The 14,595-nt window shown below is 43.7% G+C and overlaps 1 protein-coding gene across 5 annotated transcripts in view; it reads right to left on the bottom strand.

Annotated features, from left to right (window-relative positions):
• The window catches only part of USP12 (ubiquitin specific peptidase 12), a 64,169-nt gene extending 62,851 nt beyond the window's left edge, over positions 1-1,318 (bottom strand). For 2 of the 5 annotated variants that reach the window (XM_036455721.2, XM_036455722.2), the window contains exon 1: positions 920-1,318. In XM_036455721.2, the coding sequence (XP_036311614.1) occupies positions 920-967 (48 nt within the window). In that variant the 5' untranslated portion in view covers positions 968-1,318. The remainder of the gene's footprint in view (positions 1-919) is intronic. The other 3 variants (XM_036455719.1, XM_036455720.2, XM_045588464.1) reach the window with 3 other exon arrangements.
• Positions 1,319-14,595: the final 13,277 nt, after the last annotated feature.

Consider the following 14,595-nt stretch of genomic DNA (forward strand, 5'->3'; position numbering starts at 1 on the left):
TCTCTGTGATGGCCCATAATTATAATTCTCAGATGTAAGCTTGTAAAGAGCTTGAAACGAATGTGCCCTATCGGTGGGAAATTGTGGTCCTCTTGGCTAAGCACAAAATCACCAAGATTTACATGCACCCAACGTTTTGCTTCACTTGGGACTTTTCAACAGGCATTAGCACTTTGCCCTTAAAGTCTATTTAGAAACCCCAATAAGAGATCACAGACCATAATTTTGCAGCCAGTCCCTGCATAGGAATACTTCAAGCCACACACAGATGCGCCTGGTAGATTCGAGTAAACAAATGACAGGAAAGCTTAAGCTGCGTGCGGCACGAACGTGGATTCCCAAAGACAAGACTGCCACCTGGACACAAGGTTGGGTAAGGGAAAGAGTGGTAATGGAGAAAATTTCCACAGCACTTATTTAAAGTTTCCATCTTCACGGACACCCCTCTCCCTAAGCACCGGCTCGGGGGACTCGGCGGGGCCGGGGCGCCGGGAGGGAGTCTGCCCTGGACTTCCGTCCTCCCGGGGCCGGAGTGAGCCCCCGCCCGCCCGCCGCGGACCCCCGCCGCGCCCGGGCCACCTCCCGGCTCCGCAGGCGGCCGGACCGCGGCGGAGCGCGCCGGAGCCCTCCTCCCTCCGGCCCGCCGGGCCGCCTCCAGCCCGGTGCGCCCGCCGCTCGGCCCCGCGCCCGGGAGACTTCAGCGGGGCCCGCCCCCCGCGACGACCTGCAGGCACCCCCACCCCGTCACCCTCGCGCCGCCCCGTCCACGGGGCCGCTAATCCCCGCGCTCGCCGCCCGCCGCCGCCGTCCAACTGCCCCGCTGCCCACACCCCCTCCGGGCCCGCGGACGCCGGAGGGCGGGGACGGGCCCGCCGCCAGCCCGCCCCGGAGGTCCCGGGCCGCCCCCCGCCGCACCTACCATGGTACAGATGGAGGCGAATTTGGAGACTGTCATTAGGATTTCCATCCGCCCAGCGCCATCTTCCACCCAATCACAGCGGTGGCGGCGGGCGGGAGAGAAGGGGAGCCGGGCCGCCCTCTCGCACCGCAGCCCGCGGGGGAACCCCGAGCCGCCGCGGACCCACGCACCGAGCCGGCTCTGCCAACGCTGCCGTCGTCGCCGCCGGCGCTCCGGCACTTCCCACCGCGGGCCCCAGTCCCCTCCCGCCGGCCGCCCGCCCCCGGCTCCTCCCCGGCGCAGGGCGCGCAGCCGCCGCCTCGGGGCCCGCGCCTGCCCGCGAAGCCGCCCGGCACACACCCCGCCCAGCGCGCTGGGGAGCGGGCGCCGCCGAGGCCCTACAGCCCCGCCTGCTCCGCGGCTGCGCGGCCCGGCGGCGCGCCCCGCCCGCCCCGCCCCGCCCACCCGCCGCGCGCCCGGACCGCCCCGCGCACAGCCCCGCCCGCTCCCCCGCTCACGCACCTCCCCCCCGGAGCGCGCCTGCGGGGAGCTCCCGAGCCGGCCTTGCCCGGCGCCGCTTCCTGCCGGCGTCCCTCGCGGTCCTAGAGCCCGCTGCAGTCAGCGTGAGCGCTAGGTGATGGGGGGTGCTGGGGAGGTGCGGGTCTCTGGAGGCGGGTTAGGGTGGGTGGTTAGGAATGAAAGGGGAAAAGGGATGTTCAAATCCCTGGAGGGACTGACCCGCAGCCTCCATCGAAAGCGAAAGGACAGTTATTTCTCACTGCTGAAACAGAAAATGGGGCAGTGATCTGGATAATTCTGAGTGGAGTGGCAGTAAACCTGCTCTGTACATTTAAAATAACCCAGGCAGTCCAACGTTCCAAGCACTAAACAAAATGTAAGGTGGTTTGTTTCTTTGGAATCGCCTGAGTCAAAGCTCCCTAACTTAGCAAAAGGCCAGATGCATAAAAATGAATGAGGCAAAAAAAGAAACTATGTATTTCTCTTTGAATTAAGAAGAAAGGTAAATAATGGTAAGAGGTCGGGAAAGGGGGGCGAAGCTGCCTTATGTCTGCCTCTTGGCCATAAAATCCTGAAAGTTGAATTGCAAAATGGAGAAGATCTTAACCCAATAATGATGATGATGTTACCAAAACCAGACGTCTCTCAAATGAGAAGTGTCCCGTGAGAAACATTTAAGCATTATTAGCTAGCGGTATAATTCCTCTTTTCTACGTTTATAAAGTTTATTCTATTCATGTCAAGCAAGTCAGCTTTATTTCTTTCTATTTGAGAAAATAGTTCAAGTGTGTAACATAACTATAAATTCTTATATTAGTAAGCTTGTAATGTTTTTTGATTGGTGAAACGTACCAATGGGGGGTGCTTTTCTGGGTTCCCCCATTTCAGTGGGGCTGAGGATCTGAATTCAGACAAACTTCTAAAATCAAATATGCTTCACATCGTAGGTTCAAAGTATTCAAAACACAAAACAAAGCATGCAAAGAAAAAAATAGGTGAAAAATAAAGATTTCTGGTACATGACTTCTGTTTCTGTAATGATTTTCAGTATAAGCTTGTTAGGAGAGAAAAATGCAAATAGGACATAGCCAAGTTCCACTGTAGCTGGCTTCGTTAGGATCCTGTTTGTCACCACCCATTCAGATTCAGGAATGTGGGTGTTTGCCTCCTTTTTCCTGCCTAGTGTCACCCACCTGAATTCTATTTACCGTGTTCCATTCTACTTAAACCTCCAGGGCCTGCCTGGGCCTCCTACCACTGTCACAATGCTCCTGGATCCTATCTGGCCCATTTGGATAAATGTCTGTTGTCATCATGTCCTCCCCACTTGCTATTCTCTTCCAGCACACAGGTCTGATGTCCCAGAATTTAAGCCCACCTCCATCTACAGTGCTCACCACCATGTTGCCTTGTCCGTGAATCCTAAAAGTCACAGGAACAGAGGCCACCAGCTCTCTACATAAGTTTATGGAAGAACAAGGCCTTTTAAAAATGAATTTCTGATAGAATTATCTGGAGTTGTATTTGATGTTATAGCCATCTAAATTTGCAGGTGATACCATAGAACCTAATTGCACAATCTCGTCATGCCTTGTCTCCCCAGCTTAAGGTTAATCAGAGAGGCACAACAAAAAGAGAGATTCTTCTTTGTGCTATGCGCTGCCCTTCAGTGTTTTATATATAATGTCGTTGAACATAATATTTTGCTAAAATGCCACACTTTTGCACCTAAAGCTCATGTGGAAGGTGTGGGGAAGCATCTGAGCTTAGAACAGTTTTTATCTGTATCAGTTTTACAAAGTGCTTGATTATGCCTAGAGAAAAATGAGTTTGAGTACCTCTGACTTCTTTGGGGCCTTCATGAGAGTATAAGCTACAAAATAGACCCAGATAACCTCAAAAACCAAGCAAGTACAATAAATGAACTAGAGCCATCCTTAATCCGTTGGTTGGCACATTTTTTAAATTTGTCCCATTTGAATATTTTTACACATCATATTAATATACTGTCTGGTTTCTGTTACTTAGCTTGTCTCCCTCAAACCAGATGTCACTCATATTCACTGAGTGGCCAGATTATTATGATCTCTGAATGCATAATAATCTGGCCACTCAGTATATATTATATATATTTTAGAGGCCCAGTGTATGAATTCGTGCATGAGTGAGGTCCAGCCAGTCTGGCCAGGGGGAGGGGACATGGGCAGTTGGCCAGCCTGCCTGCTGGTCGAACTCCTGCTTGGGGGGACATTTGCATATTAGCCTTTTATTATATAGGATATACACTGAATGGCCAGATTATTCGTTCAGGGGTCATAATAATCTGGCCACTCAGCATATTTCTGCCACTTCTCTTCTCCTTAAAGGCATTCAAGTTTGCACCAGCTAACATAAATGAGTGACAGGGTGGGAATAGTGGGGAAAATACAGGGGATATAAGACATCCATAATGACAGGTACTTATGACGGACTTATCTGTACACCAAACATTTTTTTTTCATTTTTTAAATATATCTTTATTGATTTCAGAGAGGAAAGGAGAGGGAGAGAGAGATAGAAACATCAATGATTAGAAAGAACCATTGATTAGCTGCCTCCTGCATACCCTTCAACTGGATGTGTGTCCTTGACCTGAATCAAACCCGGGACCCTTCAGTCTTCAGGCCAACTCTCTATCCACTGAACCAAACTGTCTAGAGTAGGGGTGTCGAACTCAATCAGAGAAGGGGCCAAAATCTAAAATCCAGCCTAAATTGTGGGCCGAATGGTTTACTGAATAGTCATAAACTGTCATTGTGAAGGAAACGCAGTGGAGTGCAGTGATGACAGCGCGGTGCGGGCCACATTGCAAGGCCTGGCGGGACGGATTTGGCCCGCGGGCCTTGTGTTTGACACATGTGGTCTAGAGCTATACCAAGCATTTTATCAAATCCTCACAAAGCCATGAAAGTGGTGCTATTATTATCCCCATTTTCTAGAAAACTGAGACACACAGGTAACTATCCCAAGTGAGAGGGTGCAGAATATGCTATCCCCAAACATACTATTTTGGCATATTGATTATTCTGAATTAAAGTTACTTGAGAAAAAGCCAGTGTAAGGACACTCTGAGCTTCCTTCATCCCCCCTGAAAACAGGAAATAAATCATCCATGTGAAAGGTACCCTCCCTGTACCAGGAAGGTAGAGTAACATCCTTATCATTAGAGACAGGGAATTCAGGGCTGAGAAAGCTGGATAAAAAACAAACAAACAAACAAACAAAAAACAACTGATACTTCTCCACTCATTAGCTATCCCAAGCCTAAATGCTTTTGTCAGTTCTTTACAAATGTGTTGTTTCTTTGTCTAAAATGTATAAAGCTGCCTGCTATGGTCAATTCTTTGAATCTCATATTTCTATGTATGTAATAAATTAAATTTGTTTTTCTCCTGTTTATCTGTCATGACAATTATTAAACCAGCCAAAAAATCTAGAAGGGAAAAGTTGTCTTCCTCTGCACAAGGTTGCACAACTAGTAATCAGTGGAGCTAGGAGCTGAGCCTGGCTCCAGAAGCCACGATTGTATCCACTCTGCTGCTTCGCCAGCTCATGTGAAAGTGCCTCATTCGGATTCTGCCGTGTTTCCCTGAAATTAAGACATCCTTCAAAAATAATACCTACTTACAGGTTTCCTTCTGAGTGAAATATAAGGCATCCCCTGAAAATAAAGCCTATCTCCAGACTCTTGATATTGCAATAAACAAGCCATTCAAAGACAATTTGCGCATGGAAATTAATGACTACATTGAAAATAGAATGGAGAGAAATCAGCCTGGAAACTTTGTGAAACCTAAACTGCAAGAAGTTGTGACTTGGGTGAAGAATTCATGGGAGAAAATCACTGACAGTTGCATTGCAAATGCACTGCGAGCAGGCTACCTTGACAGGAAGTACTCATTTAAAGATAGTGCTATTGCTAAACATGAGAGATTTGGTCCACTGATTCTGAAAGAAATGGAGTCACAGGAAATTCCCCAGGAAATTCAGGAATTGGATTGTTATGATGATGTTCCAGAAGATGATGACATGATTGTCATTGAATAAATGGGTGAATTCTTGATACTGTAGGGTTCACAGTTTGTCTGGTTTGTGTTGACAACTACCATACTACAGTACCATATAGAGGTAATAAATTTCCTTTATTTTCATTTAACAATAAATGTGTACCGTATTCTTCTTTATAGAAAAATAAGACATCCCCTGAAAATAAGATCTAGCGCATCTTTGGGAGCAAAAATTAATATAAGATACTGTCTTATTTTCAGGGAAACGGTAGTAGGATGAACTGAGAGGCATTAACTCCTTTGGGATTCACATGAAGGTTTTAGCTACAAAATATAACCAAAGATGTATTTCTTTATCTTACTCTCTTCCTCTGGAAAATAAGGGTAATGGTTATGTCTACTTCTGAGGACAAAACATGGAGAATATTTAAGAATAGCCTGGCCCTCAATACAAGCTGGAGAGCTCACAATGGCTATTCAAAGTCAACATTTTAAAAAGTCAGGGTGGGCAAATACAGCCCTCAGGATGCCAGTTTACTTCCTCAGATTTAATGAACCTCTGCTATGTGCCAGCTAGTTCTCAGATGCATTTTCTAATGGAACCCTTCCAATGCCCTTGGCGCTCAGTCACTTGCTGCTCATTTTATCACAGTCAGCATGGCGTTGTCCAGACAAGGCAGAGCCAGGTCCACACCAACACACTGACTGGAAACCCATGATCTCGCTCCTGCTCTACCCTGCCCATTGACAGTTTAATGAATCAACCTTCCTAGTGGCATGAATTAACATCATCCAGCTGCTCAAAGGTAGATGTTACTCAAAACAGTGATGTTCTTTTGTTTGTTCAAATCACAAGCCAGCCACTCATTTTTCAAGGCTTATTCCTAATGCAAATAAGCAAAGTCCAGTCATCTGCACAGTGGACACATGACTGCTTTGTTGGGCAGAATGGCATATAATTAATATACCTAAAACTTGTCTTTATTGAAATCTAGGTTTAAAAGAAGAGAGCCAAAGGCACAGCCCCAGTATACTCTATTTAAAACTGAAATGTGAGTTCATTCATTAAAACCATTATTGATCATCTACAGATGACTAGGAGAAATCTTTCCCCTCAGGAAACACACAGTCTATTGGGGTAAACAGATGATTTGTATGGAAAATGAGCTAAGAATACGAACCAACTGCTGTCAGCTGGGGATGGCGGAGAGGGACTAGCTCTGCCTGAGGAGGGATAAGCTGAGGACAGCTTCAAATCCAGGAGAGGATGAACAGTGAGCGGGGAGTGGAAGGCAGTGGTCTCCTAGGTAGAGGGAAAGTTGCCTACAGGGACCCTGAAAGAGTATGAGATGTGTAAAGGTTACCTCATGAAGAGTTTTGCGGGGAGTTTGTAGAGATGAGAAGGATGGTAAGTGGACAATCCAACCCATAGTGACGCCAGCAAAGGTTATGGTTTTGGGATCTCTGTTGTCATATCCATCAGTAAGTGGTAGAATCAGCCTGCCTTAAACCTTCTTCTTGGTTCTTCATAGTATCTTCCTAATCCTGAAATTTGTTGCGACTAAACATGGCAGAGAATTTCAAGGAGACATAAAACTAACAGGTCTATAACTGGAGAGATAAACCTGACTTGTGGTGAGCTGTGAAGTAAACCAGAATATTTTCTTTGTGTCCTTCGCTTCTCTTTAAACAGGGCCTTTTCAGGGGAGACGACTCAGATGCAGGGGAAGATGACATAATCATTCCAATCATAAGTTTGCTGAATTTCACTTGAGAAGGGAACACCTCCTCCAGTGCTTTTATTAGCTACCTCTTTCTTCTGTGAAAAGAGGAAGGCAGAGATAGAGGAATAGTGTAGCCGCACTGACAACCTCAGGTACACACATGATCCATTCTGGTCACACAAGCATTCAGCCATGTATATCTGAAACGCATTTTTTTAGTCAACCTGTCTGTTGAGTACCTCCTGCTTATGAAGGTTATGGGTAGACACTTGAGGAACAAGAGTCCTGCCTTCAAAAAGTCTGCCATCTGGCCGGGACCGGTTTGGCTCAATGGATAGAGCGTCGGCTTGAGGACTGAAGGGTCCCGGGTTCGATTCCGGTCAAGAGCATGTACCTTGGTTGCTGGCATATCCCCGGTGGGGGGTGTGCAAGAGGCAGCTGATCGATGACTCTCTCTCATCGATGTTTCTAACTCTCTATCTCTCTCCCTTCCTCTCTGTATAAAATCAATAAAATATATTTAATAAATAAATAAATAAATAAAATAAAAAGGGCTCTTGTGCTTAAAAAAAAAAAAAGTCTGCCATCTGATTAAGAGAGAAGTGTATATTCGAACAATTTTAAATTAGATAGGTGCCAGTTGTGTGATTTATGCTTTTAAAAGGGCTAAGAGAGAAATTGTTTCTTTAAAAAAAAAATATTTTAATGAAGGAGGAAGGGAGAGAGAGAGAGAGAAACACTGATTTGTTTTTGCACTTATTTATGCATCCATTGGTTGGTTCTTGTACATGCTCTGACCAGGGATAGAGCCCACAGCCTTGGGGTGTTGGGACAATGTTGTAACCAACTGAGCTACCCAACCAGGAATTGTTTCTTCTTTAGGCATCAAAATGATAGCACATAGTAAACCCTGATACACGGGGAAAATTGGGAAAATCTGAAAGAGTAACATAATTATATCTTTAAGAACAGATATATCTATTGTTGTTGTCTCCTCCTCCTCCTCCTCTTTCCTGTATTTCTAGCTTCATCTCCTACTCTCCCTGCTTCAGTCACCATGTTCTTATTACACTTGCTTCCAACAAGTTCCATGCCTCCTTTGAACATTTATTTGCACTGGCCACCCCTTCTTTCTGGAACACTGTTACCGCTTCACAAGGAGGCCTGTCCTGACTCCGGATCCACTCCTTTCAGCAGAAGCTCTATGAGAATAGAACCTTGTGCATTTGTATAGCTCTATCCCCAATGAATGGGAGAGAATCGTTAGTGCTCAGTAAATGCTTGTTACTGAATGAACTCAACCAATAAACATTTACACTGTAAGTATGTCCAACTCTAGAGCAAATAAAAAACTAAAAGAATTTTGATACACTATCATCAACAAATCAACAAATGACGAGTGCTGGTGAGGATGTGGAGAAAAAGGAACCCTATACACTGTTGGTGGGAATGCAGACTGGTGCAGCCACTGTGGAGAACAGTATGGAGTTTCCTCAAAAAGTTAAAAATGGAACTCCTATTTGACCCAGTCATCCCACTTCTAGGAATATATCCCAAGAGACCAGAAAACACCAATCAGAAAGGATATATGCATGCCTATGTTCATAGCACCACAATTTACACAAGCTAAGATTCTGAAACAGCCTAAGTGCCCATCAGCAGATGAGTGGATTAAAAAACTGTGGTACATCTACACAATGGAATATTACTATGCTATAAAAAAGAAGGAACTTTTACCATTTGCAACAGCATGGATGGAACTGGAGAGCATTATACTAAGCAAAATAAGCCAGTCAGAAAAAAATAAATATCACATGATCTCACTCATATGTGGGATATAATGATCAACATAATAGATCCAGAGACAAATGGTAGGGGAGGTGGGGGAGAGAGCAACCAAAAGACTTGTACGCATGCATACTAGCATAACCAATGGACACAGACACTGGGGCAGTGGGGGCTTGCCTAGGTGGGAATGGCTGGGGCAGGGGCCAAGGAGGGCGGGGAGGGAGAGGTCAATTGAGAAAAAAAGAAACCTATGTAAAACTTTAGGCAATAAAAATTAAAAAAAGAATTCTGATACATAGAGGTGTTTCATCTTGACTATTCAACACAATAAATTTGAAGATTCCTAAAATAGTGACACATACTCTGTTGCTTCTCGGACCCTCTTCAGGTTGGAGTTCCCCATTTTCACCTCAGCATTTGCTCAGCTCTCAGGAAAATTCATCTGGACTCCAAAGGGTCTCCAATACTGGGTCTAACTTCCCTAATCATAACTCTGATTTTCTTTATTACGTTTTTAGAATTTCTGTTTTGTTTTTGTTGTTTGTTTTCTGTAGAGACAGCTCCTTTCTTCACCCTGCCCTCTACCTATTACCTACTTCTCAAATGTTTCAGGGTGGTTTTTCTATATGCTTTCAAGAGTTTAAGCATAGGTTCAGAATTTGTATTGTAACATCTGGCTCTAACTTGTGATTTTACTGTCGTCGTGTGTGCTTATTAGCAAAGACCCAGCAGGCCTTCTTGCCACTTGACCTGGGGCACCCAGTGAGAGGCAGTGCACCACCTGGGGCTTTCCTGAAACATTCAAACATCAGTTAAGGGAAATAGGCATGGCTTCCACTTCTTCTTTTTAAAAAATACTCTATTAAAATAGTTAAGCATAGCAGTCTTAAACAAAAGCAAAAATTCCAAAATATGTTTCACATAAATTCCTGTCAGATATACTAGTACAAGAAACTGTTAATGGTAATTTCCCATGATTGAGGATGTAGGAATGAGGAAGTTGGAGACAAGAGGGAAGAATTTTTACTGTATACTTTTTAATGCTTTTTGAGTTTTGCACCATGCAAATAGTTGACTATTTTAAAAATGTAATTTAATTAAATGTTTAACTATTTCAAAAAGCAAATTGAACATTTTAAAGCTTGAATAAAAGACATTTACGTGACAATAGTTTTTAACTACAAGGTACATTCTTAAGTTTTTTCTTTTTAAAAGTGACTTCTCAGTGTGAGCCCAGTTTAAATCTGACTAGAATATGAATTTAAACTCTGACACTTCCTTCCCTAGTGAGCCAAGACAAGTGGACTAGGGAAACTGAGACAAATAGCTAAACGAACTGCAGAGCAATTTACAGCAGATGCAGAAGGTTACCCCCTAGACACTGGGCCTCAGTTGTATTCTAGCTCCAGACCCAGAAAAGCAGCAAAACCAGGTTGGCTTCACCAGGACCAGCTGCAATGACGCTGACCAATCAGTGGATACCAAGGCCTTGGAGGAGCACACCTAGAAAACGGATAAATATTCTACTAAAACCGTCCCCCCTGAAACCTCCCCTAAGATTCCCCTTCGAGGAAGAGATAAAGTCTCAAGACAAAGTACCCAGCGCATGCTCTCACTCTGGGAGCAGCCCCCAAATTCCCTTTCCCCTCTTCTTCTCCTACATCTTCCCCCAGGCATGACTCTCCCAAACCCTAAAGGACCCCAGCAGGCTTGCAACCAAGGGGGCAATGGGCAGCAGCAGCTCATCCTAGTGTAAACCCTGAACCTGATCCCAAAACCCCCTTTATTCTGACTTCACTGAGAGGTAGGGCAGCCCAACCTGGGCTCTCCTATTGCTCCTTCTATGCTAAGCCCTTTCTTGTTTTATGTCCCCACTTTTAATAAATGTTCCCTCATAGTCCCCTGGACTCATGCTGTGAAATTTTTCCTACACCAAGTCAAGAACCTACACACTACAGACTGGCCCTAGACAGACCCACCACAGGCCAGGTCCCCCTTTCCGTAGTATTAAGACTCTCTTACAGCTCTTATCTTCTGCTTTCATTGGCTCAGATTCTCCTAGTAAAGAAAGCCACACTCTCTTTACTCATGAATTAAGGGCAATCTTTTTTTTTTTTTAATATATTTTATTGATTTTTTACAGAGAAGAAGGGAGAGAGATAGAGAGCTAGAAACATCGATGAGAGAGAAACATCGACCAGCTGCCTCTTGCACACCCCCTACCTGGGATGTGCCCACAACCAAGGTACATGCCCTTGACTGGAATCGAACCCGGGACCTTTCAATCCGCAAGACCGATGCTCTATCCACTGAGCCAAACCGGTTTCGGCAAAGGGCAATCTTTTATTTGCCTGCTTCAAGAGAGCTGTCTATGGGTTGTTTTCTTGCTCTGTCAAAAGGCAGAAGTTGTGAGGTGAGAGATGGGAAGGGAAGTGAACCAAGAAATTCCTCTATATTCTCATATTCCTTAGCATTCCATCTTCAAGGCCCAAATGGAAAAACAAGCAATGTTCACAGCCCATCACTTGATCATATGATCACATGATCAGATGCCAATGCCTGTTCACAGAGCAGTCCTGTAGCTGGCTCTTCCCCCTCATAGGAAGCACCCTCATCTTCGTGGGCACTTTTACGTCTTTTTTTTCTGGGATTTTGGGTAGAGTTTGTGTTTTTGTTTGGGGGAGTTTTTGTTTGTTTGTTTTTTTGTTTAGCCTTTCCCAATTTCTTCTGGTCAATTCTACCAGAAATGGTATAAACTGAAATTTACTTTAAAAACGAAACAAAACAGCAAACTACATGCAGGAGCAGTTACTGTATCTCTGTTTCCTGGCACAAACCTTGAGGATATACGAATGAGAGGTTATACCAGAATTTCCTTTAAAAGAGCTTCCAGGTAACAGGGAAACGCACACCCATCTTTCCGCAGCTTAAGCCCAGGGCTGCTTCTCCTGACAACCTGGCACACAATGTTCTCAGAGCTGCCGCTTCCGCTCCTTCTGCTGTAAGCAGCAAGGAATTTGTCTAGTTTAAAGATTCTGTTGTTAATGATTGCATGGGAATTAGGAAATAGACAACAAAATGATGAATAAGGAAAAGAAAAGTTTCATAAAACTCTAGCGTAGTGGTTGGCCTGTGAAATACTATAGGTTCTCAAGGATTAGGGTGTCAAAAGACTTGGTTGAGTCTCCCCTCTTTTCTTCCCAGGATGTCCAGTTGGTGATCCTGAACAGCTCTTAACCCTCTAAGTTTCAGTTTCCTCATTATACAAAGAGAAACACCCCTACTGCTGTTGGAAGGATTAAATGAGATACTGTACATAAGTATCGATACACAGAACCTCAGGGGATCCCAAGATGAATAATATAAGAGGAAAGTGTGGTTGATCATTTAAAATCTTTTCTCTCCCCTCCTCCACAAGATAATTCAGTCAGAATAGTGTGTGTTCTCATGATTCAAAAAGTAATAAATGCACAATAGCAATGTGTAAACAACCCCGGTTATGGGTTCAATCCCCAGAGGGGGTGTGTAAGAGGCAACCAATCCATGATTCTCTCTTATAATTGATATTTTTATCTCTCTCTACCTCTCTCTTTCTCTCTCTGAAATAAATAAAAACATGTTTACTATGGTAAATACAAATAAGAATATTATTCAGCCTGAAAAAAGGAAGGAAATTCTGATACATACCACAGCATGGTTGAACTTGAAAACATTATGCTAACTGAAGTCAATCAGTGACAAAGGGACAAATATTGTATGTTTTCACTTATATGAGGTTCTTAGAACAGTGAAATTCACAGATACAAAATGGGAGAGTGGTTGTTAGGGCTGGGAGAAGGGAAAGGGAGAGTTAATGTTTAATGGAGACAGAGTTTCTGTTGAGGATAGTGATCAAGTTTTGGGTATAAATGTTGATAATGGTAGTAAATAATGTGAATGTATTTAATGCCATTAAACTGTATACTTAATAATGGTTAAAATGGCAAATATTGTTATGTATATTTACCACAATAAAAAAAGAAAAAACTTACCGCCAAAACCGGTTTGGCTCAGTGGATAGAGCATCAGCCTGTGGACTGAAAGGTCCCAGGTTCGATTCCGATCAAGGGCATGTACCTTGGTTGCGGGCACATCCCCTGTAGGAGGTGTGCAAGAGGCAGCTGATCGATGATACTCTCTCATCGATGTTTCTAACTCTCTATCTCCCTTCCTCTCTGTGAAAAATCAATAAAATATATTAAAAAAAAAAAAAAAAAACTTACCAAGGAATCATAGACAAAACAGAATGCCATTTTGAAGCCCACGGCCAGCATTGCCTCAAGTTCAAAGGCTTGGAGAAAGGACTGATGCGCAAATTAATACACAAGACAAGAATTATAAATTTGGAGATTATGGGGGAAGCCAGGGAAAGCTTAGCTGTGGTAGCTGTTCCCATTTGCTTTTATTTACTAGAATACACAATTGCTTTTTAGGAATGCAAACAGACATATCAATGGTAATGTTTAGAACAGTAAGATGGTCAGGTTAGGGGATTTTGCTTTAAGCCATTGAGTCAGCAGTAGGTAATAAAATGCAAATATTCTCCCTGTGAATATCAAAGAGCCCAATTCAGCCTTCTGATTGGACTTCTCCAATTTATATTAATTACTGTTGATCTTGTTTCTCAGCATTTTCCCCTCTTTAATTTCTTAATAGAGGTTGATATGCCTCTTGCAGAGCTCTGATTCTTTTAAGATTTTTATTCCGCATCTGCAGATTAAAATTAAACAAATAAGAACAAGAATGAGGCAGGCAATAGTGGTTATGCTAAAAGGCAAAAGTAACGAGATCCAGGGAAAAGGAGTAAATTCTTTCTTTAAATTGCTGCCAGGCATTTAAGGAATTAGTTTGTAAATTTGACTGGGATAATTATACAATATGCTGCGGTAATTTCAAAATATCAAGGGTGGTGTTTAAGCTCAAAGAAGGTGATTTTTCATTGAAGTTATCATTTTAAACTATATCATTTTACTGATGCAAGTGCAGCAGCTGATTTCCATTGATTATTACTATGCACAGACCGGCAGGGGTTTCAATCCACAAAAGAAAAAACTATTCTTAAGTTTGCTGCTGGTGGGTGCCATTCATAAGACTTTTTACGTAATGACTTAGTGGGGGGAGGTCTTAGTAATGTTAAATTCTCTTTGCCTCTCCCAGAAGCAAGAGGTGATAGTAATTGTATTTAGGTCTTTGCTTCCCCCTCCTTTGGTGTGATGCTAGCCAGCTTTAATTCTACACACAAAGGAACACTAGTTTGATTCTTGAGACATATAAAAAAGGAAAGCCGGGTGGGGACACCTGTGTAATTATACTTTGCCCATATATTACTATACTAGGTGGGGGATCAGTCCACGTAAGGGATTTTACCCAGGGAAGACCTTCCCATTAGCCCTTGGTGAAATTACCACACAGCTGGTTACTGCAAGCATGGCAAGAAAGACATTTTTCAGGCGTTCTTGGGGTTTTGGTTTCTTCACAAATTCGCTCAGTTTTCTGGACTGTCTTTTTTATCCCTCCCTAAGTCATCTCTGGGCTGTTCATTGTCTGCTGTGTTCTTCTTTCACTCCTTATCTTCAGTGTG

This window comes from Pipistrellus kuhlii, unplaced genomic scaffold (genome assembly GCF_014108245.1).
Source record: "Pipistrellus kuhlii isolate mPipKuh1 unplaced genomic scaffold, mPipKuh1.p scaffold_m20_p_3, whole genome shotgun sequence".
In the NCBI taxonomy this organism is placed as follows: domain Eukaryota; kingdom Metazoa; phylum Chordata; class Mammalia; order Chiroptera; family Vespertilionidae; genus Pipistrellus; species Pipistrellus kuhlii.